Genomic DNA, 15,902 nt, shown 5'->3' on the forward strand with positions numbered 1-15,902 from the left:
CTCTCTTGTCTTTTTTTTCACTCTTTCCCTCTATCCCACCTCTCTCTCTCTCCTTCTCTCCTTCTCTCCCACCCTCTTTCCCTTTCTCTCCCCTCCTCTCTCACCTATTTCTCTCTCTCTCTCTCTCTCTCTCTCTCTCTCTCTCTCTCTCTCTCTCTCTCTCTCTCTCTCTCTCTCTCTTTCTTTCTCTCTTTCTCTCCCCCCCTATCTCTTTCTCTCTTTCTCTCTCTCTTTCTCTCTTTCTCTGTCTGTTGCATTGCCATCTGTTCTTGATTAATGGGAGTAAGGAGCGATAATTGAAGCATCTGTTCATCCAGAGCACATCCTCTGCTCTACACACACACACACACACACACACACACACACACACACACACACACACACACATACACCTCCTTGCTCCATGTATGGTATGGATCGGAAGGACCCTGGTAAGTGTAACTTCTAACGGTCTGTCCCTCCAGCAGGTTGAGGGGATATAGATATATCACATAAGGATGTAGGGGTTCATGGGGTTCTGGAAGAGCTGCCAGACATGTGCTAATAGACAGACTGACAGATCGAAGGGGGGGAAGAGAGGAGGGGAGAAGAGAGGAGGGGTCTGGACTCGACCTGCTGTCACAGAGAGCAGTTTGTGAATTTGGCATCGTTATAGTACTGGTGGGGGGCTTTGAGTATAGACTGATGCATACACGCACGCACGCGCACGCACACACACACACACACACACACACACACACATTCAGTAGCAGTATTCCTGCAGCGCTAATTGCTGATGTTGCTATAATAGTTTCCTCTGATCCCCTCTCTTTCTCTCAACAGTATTATTATAGTTATTATAATTGTGTTCATTTAAATAACCATTGTTTAATTATTTATTTAATTCCTTTCTTTATATGCTGACAAAAATGGTTTAATACATGTACAATCTATTTGACCAAATAATGATGAGAGGGCAAAATGTGAGGATGAATAGCTGTTGAAGGTCCAGTATATCTATTATTTCTCTCTCTCGCCCCCTCTCTCCTTCTCCCCCTCTCCCTCCATCAGGCATACTTCCGTCAGGGCGTGGCCCTGCAGTACCTTGGTCGCCATGCCGACGCCCTGGCAGCATTTGCCTCTGGTCTGGCGCAGGACCCCAAGAGTCTCCAACTATTGGTGGGCATGGTCGAGGCTGCCATGAAGTCCCCACTACGAGGTGTGGCATGTGTGTGTGTTTTACTTGTGCTCAGGGTCATAACACAATATCTGTACTTTCAGCTAAGATTTGGTGTAACTCAAAGCTGCTTCTTGTGACATCATCCACACTGAATCATACGGCTTCACTTTTATCAGTGAAAATACAGAAACACAAAGTGTGGGTATTTAAGAACCTTTCCTAGATAAACCAAATAAGATGGAGAAGGTTCCATCAGTCTGAATCATCATTCCTTTATTTGTCATCATCCCTTCATTTACCCACAATCCATCATTTATTTATATACCACAACCCCGGGGATAAGACGTGGGCGTGTCAAAGCCCCAGGGAGAAAAGACAGGAGGAGAGATGGAGGTAGATGACGGTGTGAGAAAATAGCTTTTTCACAAAAGAGGAGTAAGTCAAAGAAGAAAGGCAGGAGAAAGAGAGAAGGAAAATGGTGAGGAAGAGAGAATAGAGAGAGAGAGTGATAGAAGAAAGAAAATATATACCTTGAGGCTGATCATTAGCTCCTCCACAGGGTTTTTCCTCCGTAGATTCGTTCTCTCCATAGTTGATCTGGGGTGTCAGACTCACAGCACACACTATAACTATTACAGTGGTTGTATTTGGTCATTATAAGCTTATTCAACTTTATTTTCACTTTCAGTCAAAGTGTTGTTGTTGTTCTGTGTGTGTCCTATAGACTCCCTAGAACCCACCTACCAGCAGCTGCAGAGGATGAAGCTGGACAAGAGTCCGTTCGTGGTGGTGTGTGTGATTGGTCAGGAGCTGCTGACCACTGGTTTCCACGGAGCCTCGGTTGTGGTCCTGGAGGCGGGGCTAAAGATTGGCACATGCTCTCTGAAGGCAAGGCAGTTTGTGTGTGCGTGCGTGTGTGTGTGTGTTTCTATGTGTGTGTGATGATCATTGAGTTTCTTCTCTCTTCTTTCTGAAGCTCCGAGGTTCAGTGTTCTCTGCTCTCAGCTCAGCCTACTGGTCTCTAGGCAACGCAGAGAAGAGCACAGGATACATGCAGCAAGACCTGGAGGTCGCCAAGACACTAGGTACACACACACACACACACACACACACATACATACATGCTTTCACACACACACACTATTGGATGCATACACACACATACACACACTAGGTATTGGTGAAGAGAGAGAGCTGTACGTGTGATTTAAGACTGCGATAACCCACTGAGTGGAAGACAAGGCATTTGCTATGGTAGCTAACACGAGTCATCAGGTCTCAAGCAAGGTTACTCATCATGTGAGTTTAGTTCACTGAACCACCTCCACTACATAATGGATTAGTAGAAATCTGTAGGCTTCAAACCCAAATGGATAGGAACGATTAACACCATCTTAAAAAGCCTTATGACCACACCCACCTCATTATCATGTCTTCCCAGGTGACCAATCAGGCGAATGCCGGGCTCACGGGAACCTAGGGTCCGCCTACTTCTCCAAGGGCAACTACAGGGAGGCTTTAACCAATCACAGACATCAGCTGGTCCTTGCCATGAAACTCAAGGACAGAGAGGTACCTAGTGTGTGTGTGTGTGTGTGTGTGTGTGTGTGTGTGTGTGTGTGTGATCGCTCCATTGTGTACTTCTACTCTTTCCCTGTCTTTTATTCAGGAGCCATGCTAAGTTGCTCTCAGTCAAAGCAATGTGACAATGTAACAATGTCTGCCCTTGAGCCACACCACCCACTCACTGTTTATGACTGGAATACAATGAGAAGCAAGTCTTTGTATTATGGTGAAGGCAGAATTTCCATTAGTTGTTTAACTTGACACCTTGCCGACCTGACTGTGTGAATGTCTGGACAGCTGTAGAGTTGTACTGTATCCTCCATGTGCTGTGTGCTCTCATGTCGTTGTGTATGTTTTTTAATATCTAGTGTTTGTTTAATATTGTACGAAACATGCCTTTCGGTATGTTAACCTTGTTTATGCATGTTCTGAATATGTTATACAATTTGTGTGTGTGTGTGTGTGTGTCTGTGTGCACAGAGTGTGCACAGAGTCATTTAAATGCATCCTAGATGTCAAATCGATAAGACACCTGACACCATGGATGAATGGGTGCTTGAACAGGTCCATTCTAGCGAAAGCAGCGTGTGTGTGTGTGTGTGAGATTGTGTGAGTGTTAAGTGCTTTAGATCTGAGGACATTGAGGTGTGAGTGAGAGAGGATTATTGCATCTCCTCTCTCCAGTCAACACCACTGGTCCACAGCCTGAGGCTGTTCAAACACACATATCAACATTACTCTACACCTCCTCATCTCTCCTACTGTGTTTCCTTTTGTTTAGATTGTGTGCGTCTTTCTAAGATGCCTCCTGTGGCCTCCTTTGGCTTAATGTGGGGTGATAGTAGCCTCAATGTTAGCAAGGCGGGCCAGTCACAAGAGGGTTGCCGGTTTGAATCCCTGGGCTGACAGGAAAAGTCTAACAAGTGTGTGTGTGTGTCTCTAGGCTGCGTCCGGTGCACTGAGCAGCCTTGGCCATGTGTACACAGCGATAGCGGACTACCCTAACGCCCTGGCCAGCCATAAACAGTGTGTGCTGTTGGCACGGCAGACCCAATGCCCGCTGTCAGAGGCTCGGCAGCTGGGCAACATGGGAGCTGTCTACACCGCACTGGGAGACTTCACCAACGCTGTGCAGTGTCACCAGCAACACCTGGACATAGCTAAGGTGTTTAACTAATGAACAATCATACACACGTATGAATGCACCAGGGTTGGGGTCAATTCTATGTCAATTCAGGAAGTGAACTGAAATTCCAATTTCCAATTTATCATTTCACTTACTACTTTTTATTATATCTATGCTATCTATTCTCAGTGTTCCGTGTTAAAAGCACTGAAGTAAATCAACGTTAAAGTTATCTGATGTGATCTGTAGACCCTAGGTAATGGCCGTGAGGAGGCGCGGGCGTACAGTAACCTGGGCAGTGCCCACCACAGCCAGAGAGACTTTGCCAAGGCTGTCTCCTACCACACCCTGGTGCTGCAGCTGGCTCAGGAGCTAGAGGACCGGACCATACAGATGAGGGCTTACGCCGGCCTGGGACACGCTGCTCGTTGCATGCAGGTAGTACACCACACACACACATAATGTTACACACACACACACACACATGTTAGTCCCGTGTAGCTCAGTTGGTAGAGCATGGCGCTTGCAACGCCAGGGTTGTGGGTTCGATTCCCATGGAGGACCAGTATGAAATAATGTATGCACTCACTAACTGTAAGTCGCTCTGGATAAGAGCATCTGCTAAATGACTAAAATGTAAATGTAATGTTACACACACACAGCATAACTCCCTGTATGTTCTCCAGGACTTGGAGAGGGCAGGCCAGTACCACCAGCAGCAGCTGGACATAGCAGAGGAGCTGCAGGACAGAGCTGCACAGGGACGCGCTTCATCCAACCTGGGTAAGACATGATGACAGCGTCCTACACTCTCTCTCTCTCAGACAGTTATGTGCTCTGTGTTTCCCCCTTGGGACCAGAAGGTTGTGAATTGGATACTATCACAGATACAGGAGCTGTCCCCCAATGGCCTGACCAGTTCAATGCCACATCGACCAGCAGCATTAAGGAGAGACCGAGAGGCCAGGTCTATAGAATGAAGGACAACAGTACAGACCTTTTTACAGACAATCCTGGGCACTATAAACCGATACATCTCTGTTTAATATCTACATTCTATGATACAGCATTGTTTTGTTGAAGGGGTTTGTTCAATTTCCCTCTACATCCCACAAACACCTCACTTGCTCTCAGCCCAGGTATGACAGCAGGAAACCAGAGCTGTGTCCTATCACATGACTCCACTAGTGCCTCTCTGGCCAATCAACACCGATGTTTTATTAACAAGGTTTAGGGTTCTGCGACAATGGCGAAATCTGAGACCTGCTGAATCTGACCCCACTGTTGAGTGGACAATAACCTACCTACCTGTGTGTGTGTGTGTGTGTGTGTGTGTGTGTGTGTGTGTAATCTGAGTGTATACTCTATGATTGTGCAGGACTGCTGACTTGGGCACCATGGAGAGATCTATTTTTCTTCGCCTCTCTCTCTCTTTCTCTCTTTTCTCACGCTTTCTGTCTCTCTCTCTCTCTCTAAAAAAATACATCACATAATGTATTATAACAGTTTATATAAACTATATTTAAACTAATAATGAACAGTTTCTAAACGACATAAACCGCTTCATAAATCGTTCAAAGTACACCTTAATGATAAGTGTTATCAGTTTAATGTGATATTTAATGGAATCCATCTGACAGTTCATTTACAGCTCAAGTAGGTCATTGGCTGAAGGAGTCTAGTAGAACTGCTTAGTGGTTTGTGACTGGGCCATTTAAAGCTTCACTACCAGCATTACCATGTTAGCAGGCTGAAGCTGGTTGGGGAGTTAGTCTTGTCTGAAGGCTTGCCCAACACCTAGATAACCTAGGACCATATCAGCACAAAGTATAGACACACACACACTGACTGTTATACACTCACATCCCAGTGTGTAGAATAAGGGTAGCGACTCTCCCTATAAGCTTCCAGTGCTGCCTCAGCCAAACAGACTGTTATAGGATCTCTAGTAATATTACATTACTTATAATCCGCTAACTCTGCTGGCTATCTCAGAGCTGCTGTTGGGGAATACCAAAGCCTTATCGCCACACCACTAACATGCCCCCTGGCACCATCAGGTGTGTGTGTGTTTATGTGTGGGAGGATGCCTGACCCCAGGGGGTTAATGTGCGTTAGTATTCCTGCCGACTCTGCAGGTTGCTCTGTAATCCTCTTATCTCTGCACCCCTTATGGGGCAGCTCTCCTTTTCCTAATACACACACACACACACCTGAAAACGCTTACTTGCGCAACATACACCATCATCATCATCATCATCATCCACATACCTCTTCAATGATAGCATAGTCCTGTATTCCAAGATTGTTTCAGTTTTTTAGCTTCTTGTTTTCAGGCAGGCTAATTAAAGTCAGTCCATAGAGCTCAGTGTGAGGTTCTGTGTACTTGCTAGTGGAGACAACATACACTGTCAGTGGGTTATGGGGTTACAGGGATCACATTTCACGCTTACTGAATCAGTCTCTCAGTCACTCACTCTCTCTCACACACACACACACACACACACACAGAGATAGAGACAGACACATGCCTGCATGCAGACTAGATAAAGTTTAGTTTCACACTGTCAGGGCCATGTTCAGCAGGACACAACGTTGGCCAACTTTCAGATATAATTATGTAGAACCATGGCCAGATGTTTTGAGTAGGGGATGCTAACGGGAAACTAAACACCTTTTATAATTAATTAATATTTATTATTTAGTTTTAGTTTTCTACCTTATGCACATTAAGAGTGGGAAATGCGCTCTACAAATGTATTATTATTATTATTATTATTATAAAGCACTCCATGCATCCTCTGTAGCTCAGCTGGTAGAGCACGGCGCTTGGTAGTGGGTTCGATCCCTGGGACCACCCATACACAAAAATGTATGCACGCATGACTGTAAGTCGCTTTGGATAAAAGCGTCTGCTAAATGGCATATTATTATTATTTGCAGACTAACAGTAAGATACAATTCCTAATGTGATGAGTAGACTAGGTCTAGGAATATATTCAGTAGGCCTAACTGTAGTAAATGAAGCCTAATTTAATTTAGCTCATGACTGTTTGCAAAAAATACCGTTCTGAACAGAGCGCACATTCGGAGATCCGCACCAGGGGTAAACGTTGTCCTTTTATAAATGCATTTCATGCAATTCTACATCAGCCATTTTGTTTTTATACCACAAAAATGACAAATGAACTGAGATCAATAAAAACGATACAACCTACAAAAAGATGGGAGACACAGATTGTAAAATATGATATCCATCTATCCTGGTGGAGGAAATGATAGTCCTAAAAAACTTTCCAGAGGCACAGACCCACCCAATGATAAAATAAGTGAAGGCTGGGCAGGGCTGGGATTCTGGGAATATGCACATTTAACAGCATGGCAGATGTTCTCCACTGGTCACTCAATATTGGGAATTGAGAAATTATTTTGGTAGCCTAACTACAAATAGATTACAGTCTTATCAGCAGTTTGATTTCCAAATTTCCAAGCGATGCTGATTGTCTCCCATTGAAATGAGTGGACTTCCGTCGGAACGCATACAGTTTGACGCAGTTGGTGTGCACAAGGCTTAATGCCTCGGTCAGACCAACAGCGTCATTGCATCCCAAATGTATACAAGATATGTGTCCCAAGAAAGTTCAACATTCACCTTTTGCTACTATTTCTGTCATGTCTACACACAGTGGCGATTTTAGCATGTAAATCTTGGTGGGGCAAACAAAGAGGCAATCCGTAATTTCGATTAAGACATTAATGAGCGAGCTAGGACGGACATAGTCAATATAACTATTTGTTCAGCACTTTTGAAATGTACAGCAACAGAATTCCGAACATGGGCCGTTCTTACACTATTCTCCCTGTACACCAAGTCAGAAGTGTAGGATAAATAAAGGGGGCATGTAAGCAGACAACGAAAGCTCTTACAATATTCAATGATTACATTTATCTAAAACAGGCTATAGGCTACATGTGCACCACCAAGTCAGAACAGTAGGCTAAGTTAGGAGGGGGAAAGGGACCAAATGATTAGGGTGAGGCACATGGGCTACTAACAGCTTACTACACAACATACACTTAGTATTACTTTCTTAGCTACAGTATACATATCTCCCTGGCATATTACATCATTTATGCAGCAGCATAAAATACATTATTGGACTCACCTCACTTGTTGTGATGTTGTGACTTGGAATTGAGAGTTGGATTACCATTCAAAACGTATTTTCCCAGTCTGAGCTTGTTTTTTTCAGAGTTCCCAGTTGTCTTGGACTCACTGAAGTCTGAGATTTCCCAGTTCCGAGTGTCCAGTTGTTTTGAACACGGCAGAAGTCAAGCTGGATTGACAGCATGGTCAATGTATTCAACCTTTTCTGGCCCATGGTGTGTTGCAAGTGAATGTTTATCATTTTAAGCTTGGAAAAGAGACCCTTAAACCCAGACTTGGACCACACACCCTCTCCACTGAATAGCAGGCTAGTGATTGCTTTGCAAAGCTCGCAGTTAGCCACTGATTCCTTCCAAACTATTGAATTTACTTGTTGTGTAATGTTTATGTCCAATGGCCGATGAGCACTGTTTTATCTATAATTTCTCTTCATATGACAAGGATTGAAAAGGATTTGTCAGTAGATTGTGGAATTGATTCATGATGATGACTGCTTTCTAGCTTGCTAGCTAAGATTTTGAAAGGATGATGTTGACATGATCAGTCCAATCAAAGCAATGGTAGATATAACGTGATTTGACGTAATTGTATCTGTGGCAATGACCTTAAGCCTTCTTGGATGGGCACTTCTAATGTAAATCTATGGCAGCACCCAAGGGGCTTGAATTTTCGAGCTCTCCCCGTAGATTTTGCGGTGACGTAGTGTCCCCATGAGTGACAGAACACTGAGCCAATCACGGCGCAACTAGAGAACATTACCAACCCCTAAGCTCCGTATTTTCCGCTGGCTGCCCCACCTCCACAGAAAGCACTGAGCTACGCTGAAACACCTGCATTTTGGAGCTGCCTTACTCAAGAAAGCAAAAAAGAGACCATGTTTGTATGCAGCTTTATTAACTCAATGATTAATTTTTACATTGTTTGAAAACTGATATGTGACACGTATTAATGCCAAAATAACATGCAAAGCAGGCAACAAAAAAATGAAAATAAAATAAACACACAGTACCTGTCAAAAGTTTGGACACACCTACTCATTCAAGGGTTTTTCTTTATTTTTACTATATTCTACATTGTAGAATTATGGTGAAGACATCAAAACTATGAAATAACACATATGGAATCATGTAGTAACCAAAAAAGTGTTAAACAAATCAAAATATATTTTAGATTTTAGATTCTTCAAGGTAGCCACCCTTTGCCTTGATGACAGCTTTGCGCACTCTTGGCATTCTCTCAACCAGCTTCATGAGGTAGTCACCTGGAATGCATTTCAATTAACAGGTGTGCCTTGTTAAAAGTTAATTTGTGGAATTTATTTCCTTCTTAATGTGTTTGAGCCAATCAGTTGTGTTGTGACAAGGTAGGGGTGGTATACAGAAGATAGCCCTATTTGGTAGAAGACCAAGTCCATATTATGGCAGGAACAGATTAAATAAGCAAAGAGAAAGACAGTCCATCATTACTTTATTTATTTTTTTGCTAAACAGGTGGGACTCAAAACAGGTGGGTCTCTGCCCCACCTGCCCTGAATGACTGGTCGCCACAAATGCAGCGTTCGATTGGAAATCAATGTACTTATGGTGTACCAAAATGAAATGATGCTGTCAGTCTGATCGAGGTGAAAGTCTAGGCTATGTACTGCACTTGTGGTTAAAAACAATCCACAGCTATTTTTTTAAAGAAGCTATTGATCTTCCAAACTCTCTAGTGTAGTATTTTGAAATATTTTTATTTATGTACAAACAGGAGTAATTTTGCCAATTTTATTAAAATTTACCAGGAGCACTCCTACTTCCCGTGGCTTCATGTCAGCTCTATTCATGGCATTTCTATCTGCAACGTAACGTTTGTGTACTGAACATGGCCCAGTTCAATCTCCTGCCCTGAGCGCCCTCACCTCCAGGCTCATGTCACTCTGTGAAGAAGTTGAGATCATCACCTGCAACTGCAGGTTAATCTGTTTTTGGGAGCTACCGCGTCAAAAATACGACACAAGGCAAGTTGTTTTAAAAATTGTTCTTGTGCTTCTCTCAGGTTTATTTGTTTGTAGTTAGCTAGACAGTTCATTAATAAAAAGCCCAATGTGTTTTTGGCGAGCACTTTCCTAGACTGCTCACTCTTGAGCTGAGTTGAGTTGATTAGCTAGCTAGCTAACTTGTTGTTGTTAGCAGCTAGCTAGCTCATTGAAAACATTCTAAAATGTCAGATGATCATAAAAGAGAGATTCACCTCAGGGATTCACAGCTGGGATGTGGATGTAGGGTACAATGATGACTGGATGGTAGGGGTGGCCAAAGAGTCCATTATCAGGAAACGTGGCTCTCAAAAAATATATACATGTTCGCTGTTGGGGTGCTTACCGGAGAAGCAGTGAGAATCAGGGAACCAATGAGAAGTGTGTCCTTCTATGATCCTTTTATTGACCCAGCACGGGATTGTGGGATTGCACCATTTATCACACATTTACAGAGAAGATGTAGCCATACTTCTATGTCGGTTTGTTCAAAAGGAACTACTGCAGATCCTACAAATGAAGATTTCTGTTGAGGTGAAAAACGACTTAGTCCTAGCTTAAGTGAATAAGAGATTACTTCCATGAAATGTTTTGCAATGCAAATTCTGTAATTGTATTTTGCTAATTTTGAACCTTTTCATTACTTTCATAAGTCTGTTGAGCTGCAGATCAGAATCTACTCAGTTAAAAGAGAATTGCTGCAGTGCCATTGGTTAGGCCAAAATTGATAGATCATTCAAGCTTTCAATGTCAAATGTTTCTGACAGGAAATTCTTTCAAATAAAGATTTTGGCATAAGTAACAAACCATTGATGTATTATTGACAGATCCCGGTAACCAACATGTTTGTGTACATTAGAAAGGCATTGAAAATGTTACGGTACCCTTCCTTATACAACCTGCTAAGCACTTTCTCTCTTGTTACATCAGGGCTGTGTTCAGGATGAAAGAAAGTAACAAATGGAAACAGCGTTTCTCCACTCAGAATGCCAAGCTAGCTTAGCCCATCTCATGCTCCATTCCATTTTGAACTGACCCTCTAGCCTACAAACACAAACACACACTGGATCAGACAGACAGATGTCAGGGCCATGTGTTACTGATCCATCTCCATCTGCTGTCTCGACATCCCCTACCTCTCTCTCTCTCCTCCCTATGTGTCTCTCCTCCACCTTTGCGCCCTCTTTCAATCCTCCCTCCCTCACTCTTGTCCTGTTAGAAGCAGACACTCTAGCTCTGATACCCCCCCATACCAACACACACACTCAGACATCGGTGTATTCAGGGATGTGAAACGCTTTGAACGTTGCAGATGGAAATGAAAAGAGCAGAAAAAAGGCTAAACAATTCCCTATTCCCTATTAGACGTTCCGTCCTTTTGAACAGGCCCAGTGTCAGTGTCTGTGTCAGACGGTTGGCTGTGATCCTGATTGGTCATCCTCATGTCTGATCTCTAATCTCTGCCTGTCCGTCACTCACTTTCACTCACTGGACTGTGCCTCTCTTTCAGGTATAATCCACCAGATGAAGGGGGAGTATGAGGCAGCGTTGAAGCTCCACAATGCCCACCTGTGTTTGGTCCAGGAGCTGGGGGACCATGCTGCTCAGGGCAGGGCCTACGGGAACATAGGCAATGCCTACAACGCTCTGGGAATGTACGACCAGGCTGTGCGCTACCACCGGCAGGAACTGCACATATCACTAGAGGTGAGGAGACACACACGTGAACACACACACACGTGAACACACACACACACAGAGTGCTCTGGGGATGTACAACCAGGCTGTACGGTATCATAGGCATCAAATATCACTGGAGGAAGACACACCTGGTATTGACCCATCTTTCCTCTCGCAGGTGAATGACCGTCCCTCCCAGGCCTCTACCCATGGTAACCTGGCTGTAGCCTATCAGGCGCTGGGCGCTCACGACCGGGCTCTCCAGCACTACCTGCACCACTTGAACATCGCACGTGAACTACGAGACACACAGAGCACGGCCAGGGCACTAGGTAACATAGGGACAAACCAACAAATGAAGGAATGAAATATACTTTATTGATTCCTAAAGGTAAAGTGTATGTGTGTGTGTAGGTAACCTAGGTAACTTCCACTGCTGTAGAGGGGAGTATGTCCAGGCGGTTCCCTACTACCAGCAGTACCTGACACTGTCACCTCAGCTACAGGACCTGGAGGGAGAGGGCAAGGTCTGCCACAACCTGGCCTACACACACTACTGCCTGGGACAGTACAGAGAGGCCGTCAGGTAGGGGACACACTCCATACATCTCTATGTATAATAATAGCTCTTAAAGATTGTCCTGACCTCTCCAAATAAATACAGAAAGGAAAAGGAAATGAGGAAGGAAACACACCTTTTCTTCTTTCTCCTGACAGGTATTATGAGCAGGACCTGGCCCTGGCTAAAGACCTGGGGGATAAGTTGTCCCAGGCTAAAGCATACTGTAACCTTGGTCTGGCATACAAAGCCCTGGGGGAATACAACAAGGCTGAGGACTGTCAGAGATACCTGCTGTCCCTGGCTCAGGCTCTCAACAACACACAGGTACAGATGGTAACTAGCACAACTGGTATTGGTGGAATGGGTCGTTAGGGGGTCTATGTGTGTTTTGTAGGGGTCTTGGCAGGGGTGGTAAGATTCTGTGTGTGTGTGTCCAGGCTGTGTTCCGTGCACTGGGGAACCTGGGGGATGTGTGTGTGTGTCGGGTTGACGTGGCCGGGGCGGTGAGGTTCTACCAGCAGCAGCTCACCCTGGCTCAGGAGGTCAAAGGCCACAAAATGGAGGCCGACGCCTACTCAGCGCTAGGCTCCGCCCACAGGTAAGCTCCTAGTCCAGTTAGGATTTACATTTGTATTTTATTTATTAACTTCCTGTATGTTTTCAGTTCATATTGACTGAGAATTAATAGTGATTCTCTCCCTTCTTCCCTCCCCCAGACTCCTCCGTCAGTACGACCTGGCCCTCTCCTTCCACCAACAGGAGCTGTCTGCCCGCACCGCTCTGGACGACCAGCAGGGGCAGTGTGGTGCTCTGGGCCACCTGGCAGCCGTCCACATGGCCCTGATGGACTACGCCACAGCCTTCCAGTGCTACCAGGCCCAGCTCACCCTGGCACAGGGACTCAGAGACGCCCGCGTGGAGGCACAGGTCCAGGGAAACATGGCCATCACCAAGATGAACATGGGCGTCCTGGAGGAGGCCATTGGGTATTTTGAGCAGCAGTTGGCCATGCTGGAGCAGCTGAGTGGGGCTGAGTGTGTGCTGGACAGAGGCAGGGCCTACGGGAACCTAGCAGACTGTTATGACTCTCTGGGAGACTTTGAGGAAGCTATAAAGTACTGTGAGATGTTTCTAACTGTGGCTCAGAGTCTCAACCATGTTCAGGACCAGGAGAGAGCCTACAGGGGACTGGGCAATGCACACAGGTAAGGGCAGAGACACTCTCTCTATCCGTCTCTTTATCTCTCTCTCTGTTCTCTGTTCTCTCTCTCTCACCCTCCCCTCTCTCTCTCTCTTTATATATCTCTCTCTCTCTTTATATCTCTCTCTCGCTCACCCTCCTCTCTCTCTCTCTCACCCACGTCTCTCTCCCTCTCTCTCTCATCCTCCTCTCTCTCTCTCTCACCCTCCTCTCTCTCTCTCTCTCATCCTCCTCTCTCTCTCTCCCTCCTCTCTCTCCCTCTCTCTCTCACCCTCCTCTCTCTCTCTCTCTCATCCTCCTCTCTCTCTCCTCTCTCCCTCTCTCTCACCCTCCTCTCTCTCTTTCTGTTTCTCTGCTGGTCCCTGGTGAGGGAATGGCAGAGTAATGAAAGGTCAAGTCATGTAGTTAGACTGATAGAAGCCACAGCTCAGTGTTAGTTTGCAGACACAGCCTCTTTCACATTCCCTCCCCCAAGGATATGCTCATTTATTTTAATCTCATACTAGCAAAATGAACATGTCCTGAAGTTATTGCCCAATTTGTTTTCTTGTTTACCTTCTTAAGTTGCTCGTATAGCTCTCTCTGGGAAACTAGACACCTTTTGATGTTTGGAAATCCAGAGCTGAGTGTTTTATGTTGTGACTCTTGAAATGCATTCATGTAAATAATTGGTAGGGCTCATTCTGAATGCGATAGTGACTCATCTGCAGCAAGCAGTAGGCCTACATTAGCAACTCTGAATAGGGAAATGGGGGTAAACAAAAACAACTCCTCTCCTCCCTCCTCTCCTCCCTCCTCTCCTCCCTTCCTTCCTCCCTCTTTTCTCCCTCCCTCCCTCCTCTCCTCTCAGATCTCTAGGTAGTCTCCAGCAGGCTTTGGTGTGTTTTGAGAAGAGACTGGTGGTGGCCCATGAGCTGTGCGGATCAGGAGGCGGAGAGGGAGGAGAAGGTGGAGGATGGGGGAAGGCCCAGGCCTATGGAGAGCTGGGAGACCTACACAGCCAGCTGGGGAATTATGAGCAAGCCCTGTCCTGCCTGGAGCATCAGCTCAACATCGCCTGCACCTCAAGGGTAAGACTTCTACCTCGAATGAATGAATGACTGAGTGATGGGAGGGAGGCAGGTAAATAGGGGTGAATAAAGACCTTTGGCAGTTACCTGTATATATATTAATCTATATGCTATAACTATTTATTCTAAATCTGTTCCTCCCAGGACCGAGCACTAGAGGGCGAAGCGAGCGCGGCGCTGGGTGGAGTGTACCAGCTGATGGGAGAGAACGAGGCAGCTCTACAGGTTGGTGCTGTTCTTATCATGATGGTATTATATTCCCCATGCAGAGTTCTACTGTCTGCCTGTCTGTGTCCATCTGTCTATCAATCTCTCTCTCGCTCTCTCTCAAGTGGCACCAGAGCGCGTTAGAGATTGCGGAGGAGACCGGAAATGGGAGGAGTCAGGGTATGGCCTATGGGAACATGGGACTGACCTATGAGGCACTGGGAAACTACAAAAGGGCCGTGGACTGTCAGGTAAACACACACACACACTATGGTCGTGTTCTCATTGGTAGACGATTTGGGACTTGACCTTTCTGTCTCTTGTGATGTCATCAGGAGCAGCACCTGAGTGTGGCGGCGCAGAATAATGACCTCACAGCCAAGACACTGGCGTATGGCAGCCTGGGGAGGACCCACCATGCGCTACAGAACTACACACAGGCTGTCATGTACCTGCAAGAAGGTGAGAGGAGAGCGAGAGAGAGTATGAATGAAGACATGGTTTTTGGAGAAAGAGGGAGGGGAGGAGAGGGTGATTTGATGATGTTTTGAGACTCCCTCTCGCTCTCTCTCGCTCTCTCGCTCTCTCTCTCTCTCTCTCTCTCGCTGTCTCGCTCTCTGTCTCTCTCCTGTCGCTCTGTCTTCTGTCTCTCTCTCAGGTCTGCGTCTAGCGGAGCAGTGTGGGAGGAGAGAGGAGGAGGCTAAGATCCGTCACCGTCTGGGCCTGTCACTGTGGGCCAGCAGCAACCTGGAAGAGGCCCAGCACCAGGTATCAACCTATGTAGTTTCACAACTTAGCTTCTCTTCAGTCCTGCTGACACCTGCTGGTGGACTATGGAACTGCAGTCTCTGATTCTAACCTGAGGGGTTTTGAGACCCTGTATTGAAAATAATAACTAATTTTGTGTATATGGTGATATGGGTGTGTATTCAGGCATGAATGAGTATGTGATGCAGGTGTGTATTCTTTTTCTCTCTCTCCAGCTGTACCGAGCGTCTGCGTTGTTTGAGTCGATTCGTCACGAGGCCAAGCTCAGCTCAGACTACAGACTGTCTCTGTTCGACCTGCAGACATCATCATACCAGGCTCTCCAGAGGGTCCTCGTCAGCCTGGGTAACACTTTACTTCCTGTTCTATCTCTCTTGT

The 15,902-nt window shown here is 45.6% G+C and overlaps 1 protein-coding gene across 1 annotated transcript in view; it reads left to right on the forward strand.

Annotated features, from left to right (window-relative positions):
- LOC121573871 (tetratricopeptide repeat protein 28-like) overlaps positions 1-15,902 on the forward strand; it is a 35,417-nt gene that overhangs the window by 10,613 nt on the left and 8,902 nt on the right. The window contains 19 exon segments of the mRNA XM_041886236.2: positions 1,051-1,198; positions 1,884-2,047; positions 2,136-2,244; positions 2,601-2,731; positions 3,669-3,890; positions 4,101-4,289; positions 4,538-4,634; positions 11,547-11,743; positions 11,895-12,048; positions 12,131-12,302; positions 12,434-12,602; positions 12,716-12,876; positions 12,995-13,483; positions 14,330-14,549; positions 14,694-14,774; positions 14,882-15,007; positions 15,092-15,218; positions 15,415-15,524; positions 15,740-15,869. Of these exon segments, the coding sequence (XP_041742170.2) occupies positions 1,051-1,198; positions 1,884-2,047; positions 2,136-2,244; positions 2,601-2,731; positions 3,669-3,890; positions 4,101-4,289; positions 4,538-4,634; positions 11,547-11,743; positions 11,895-12,048; positions 12,131-12,302; positions 12,434-12,602; positions 12,716-12,876; positions 12,995-13,483; positions 14,330-14,549; positions 14,694-14,774; positions 14,882-15,007; positions 15,092-15,218; positions 15,415-15,524; positions 15,740-15,869 (3,196 nt within the window).

Source organism: Coregonus clupeaformis, chromosome 9 (genome assembly GCF_020615455.1).
Source record: "Coregonus clupeaformis isolate EN_2021a chromosome 9, ASM2061545v1, whole genome shotgun sequence".
Classification (NCBI taxonomy): Eukaryota; Metazoa; Chordata; class Actinopteri; order Salmoniformes; family Salmonidae; genus Coregonus; species Coregonus clupeaformis.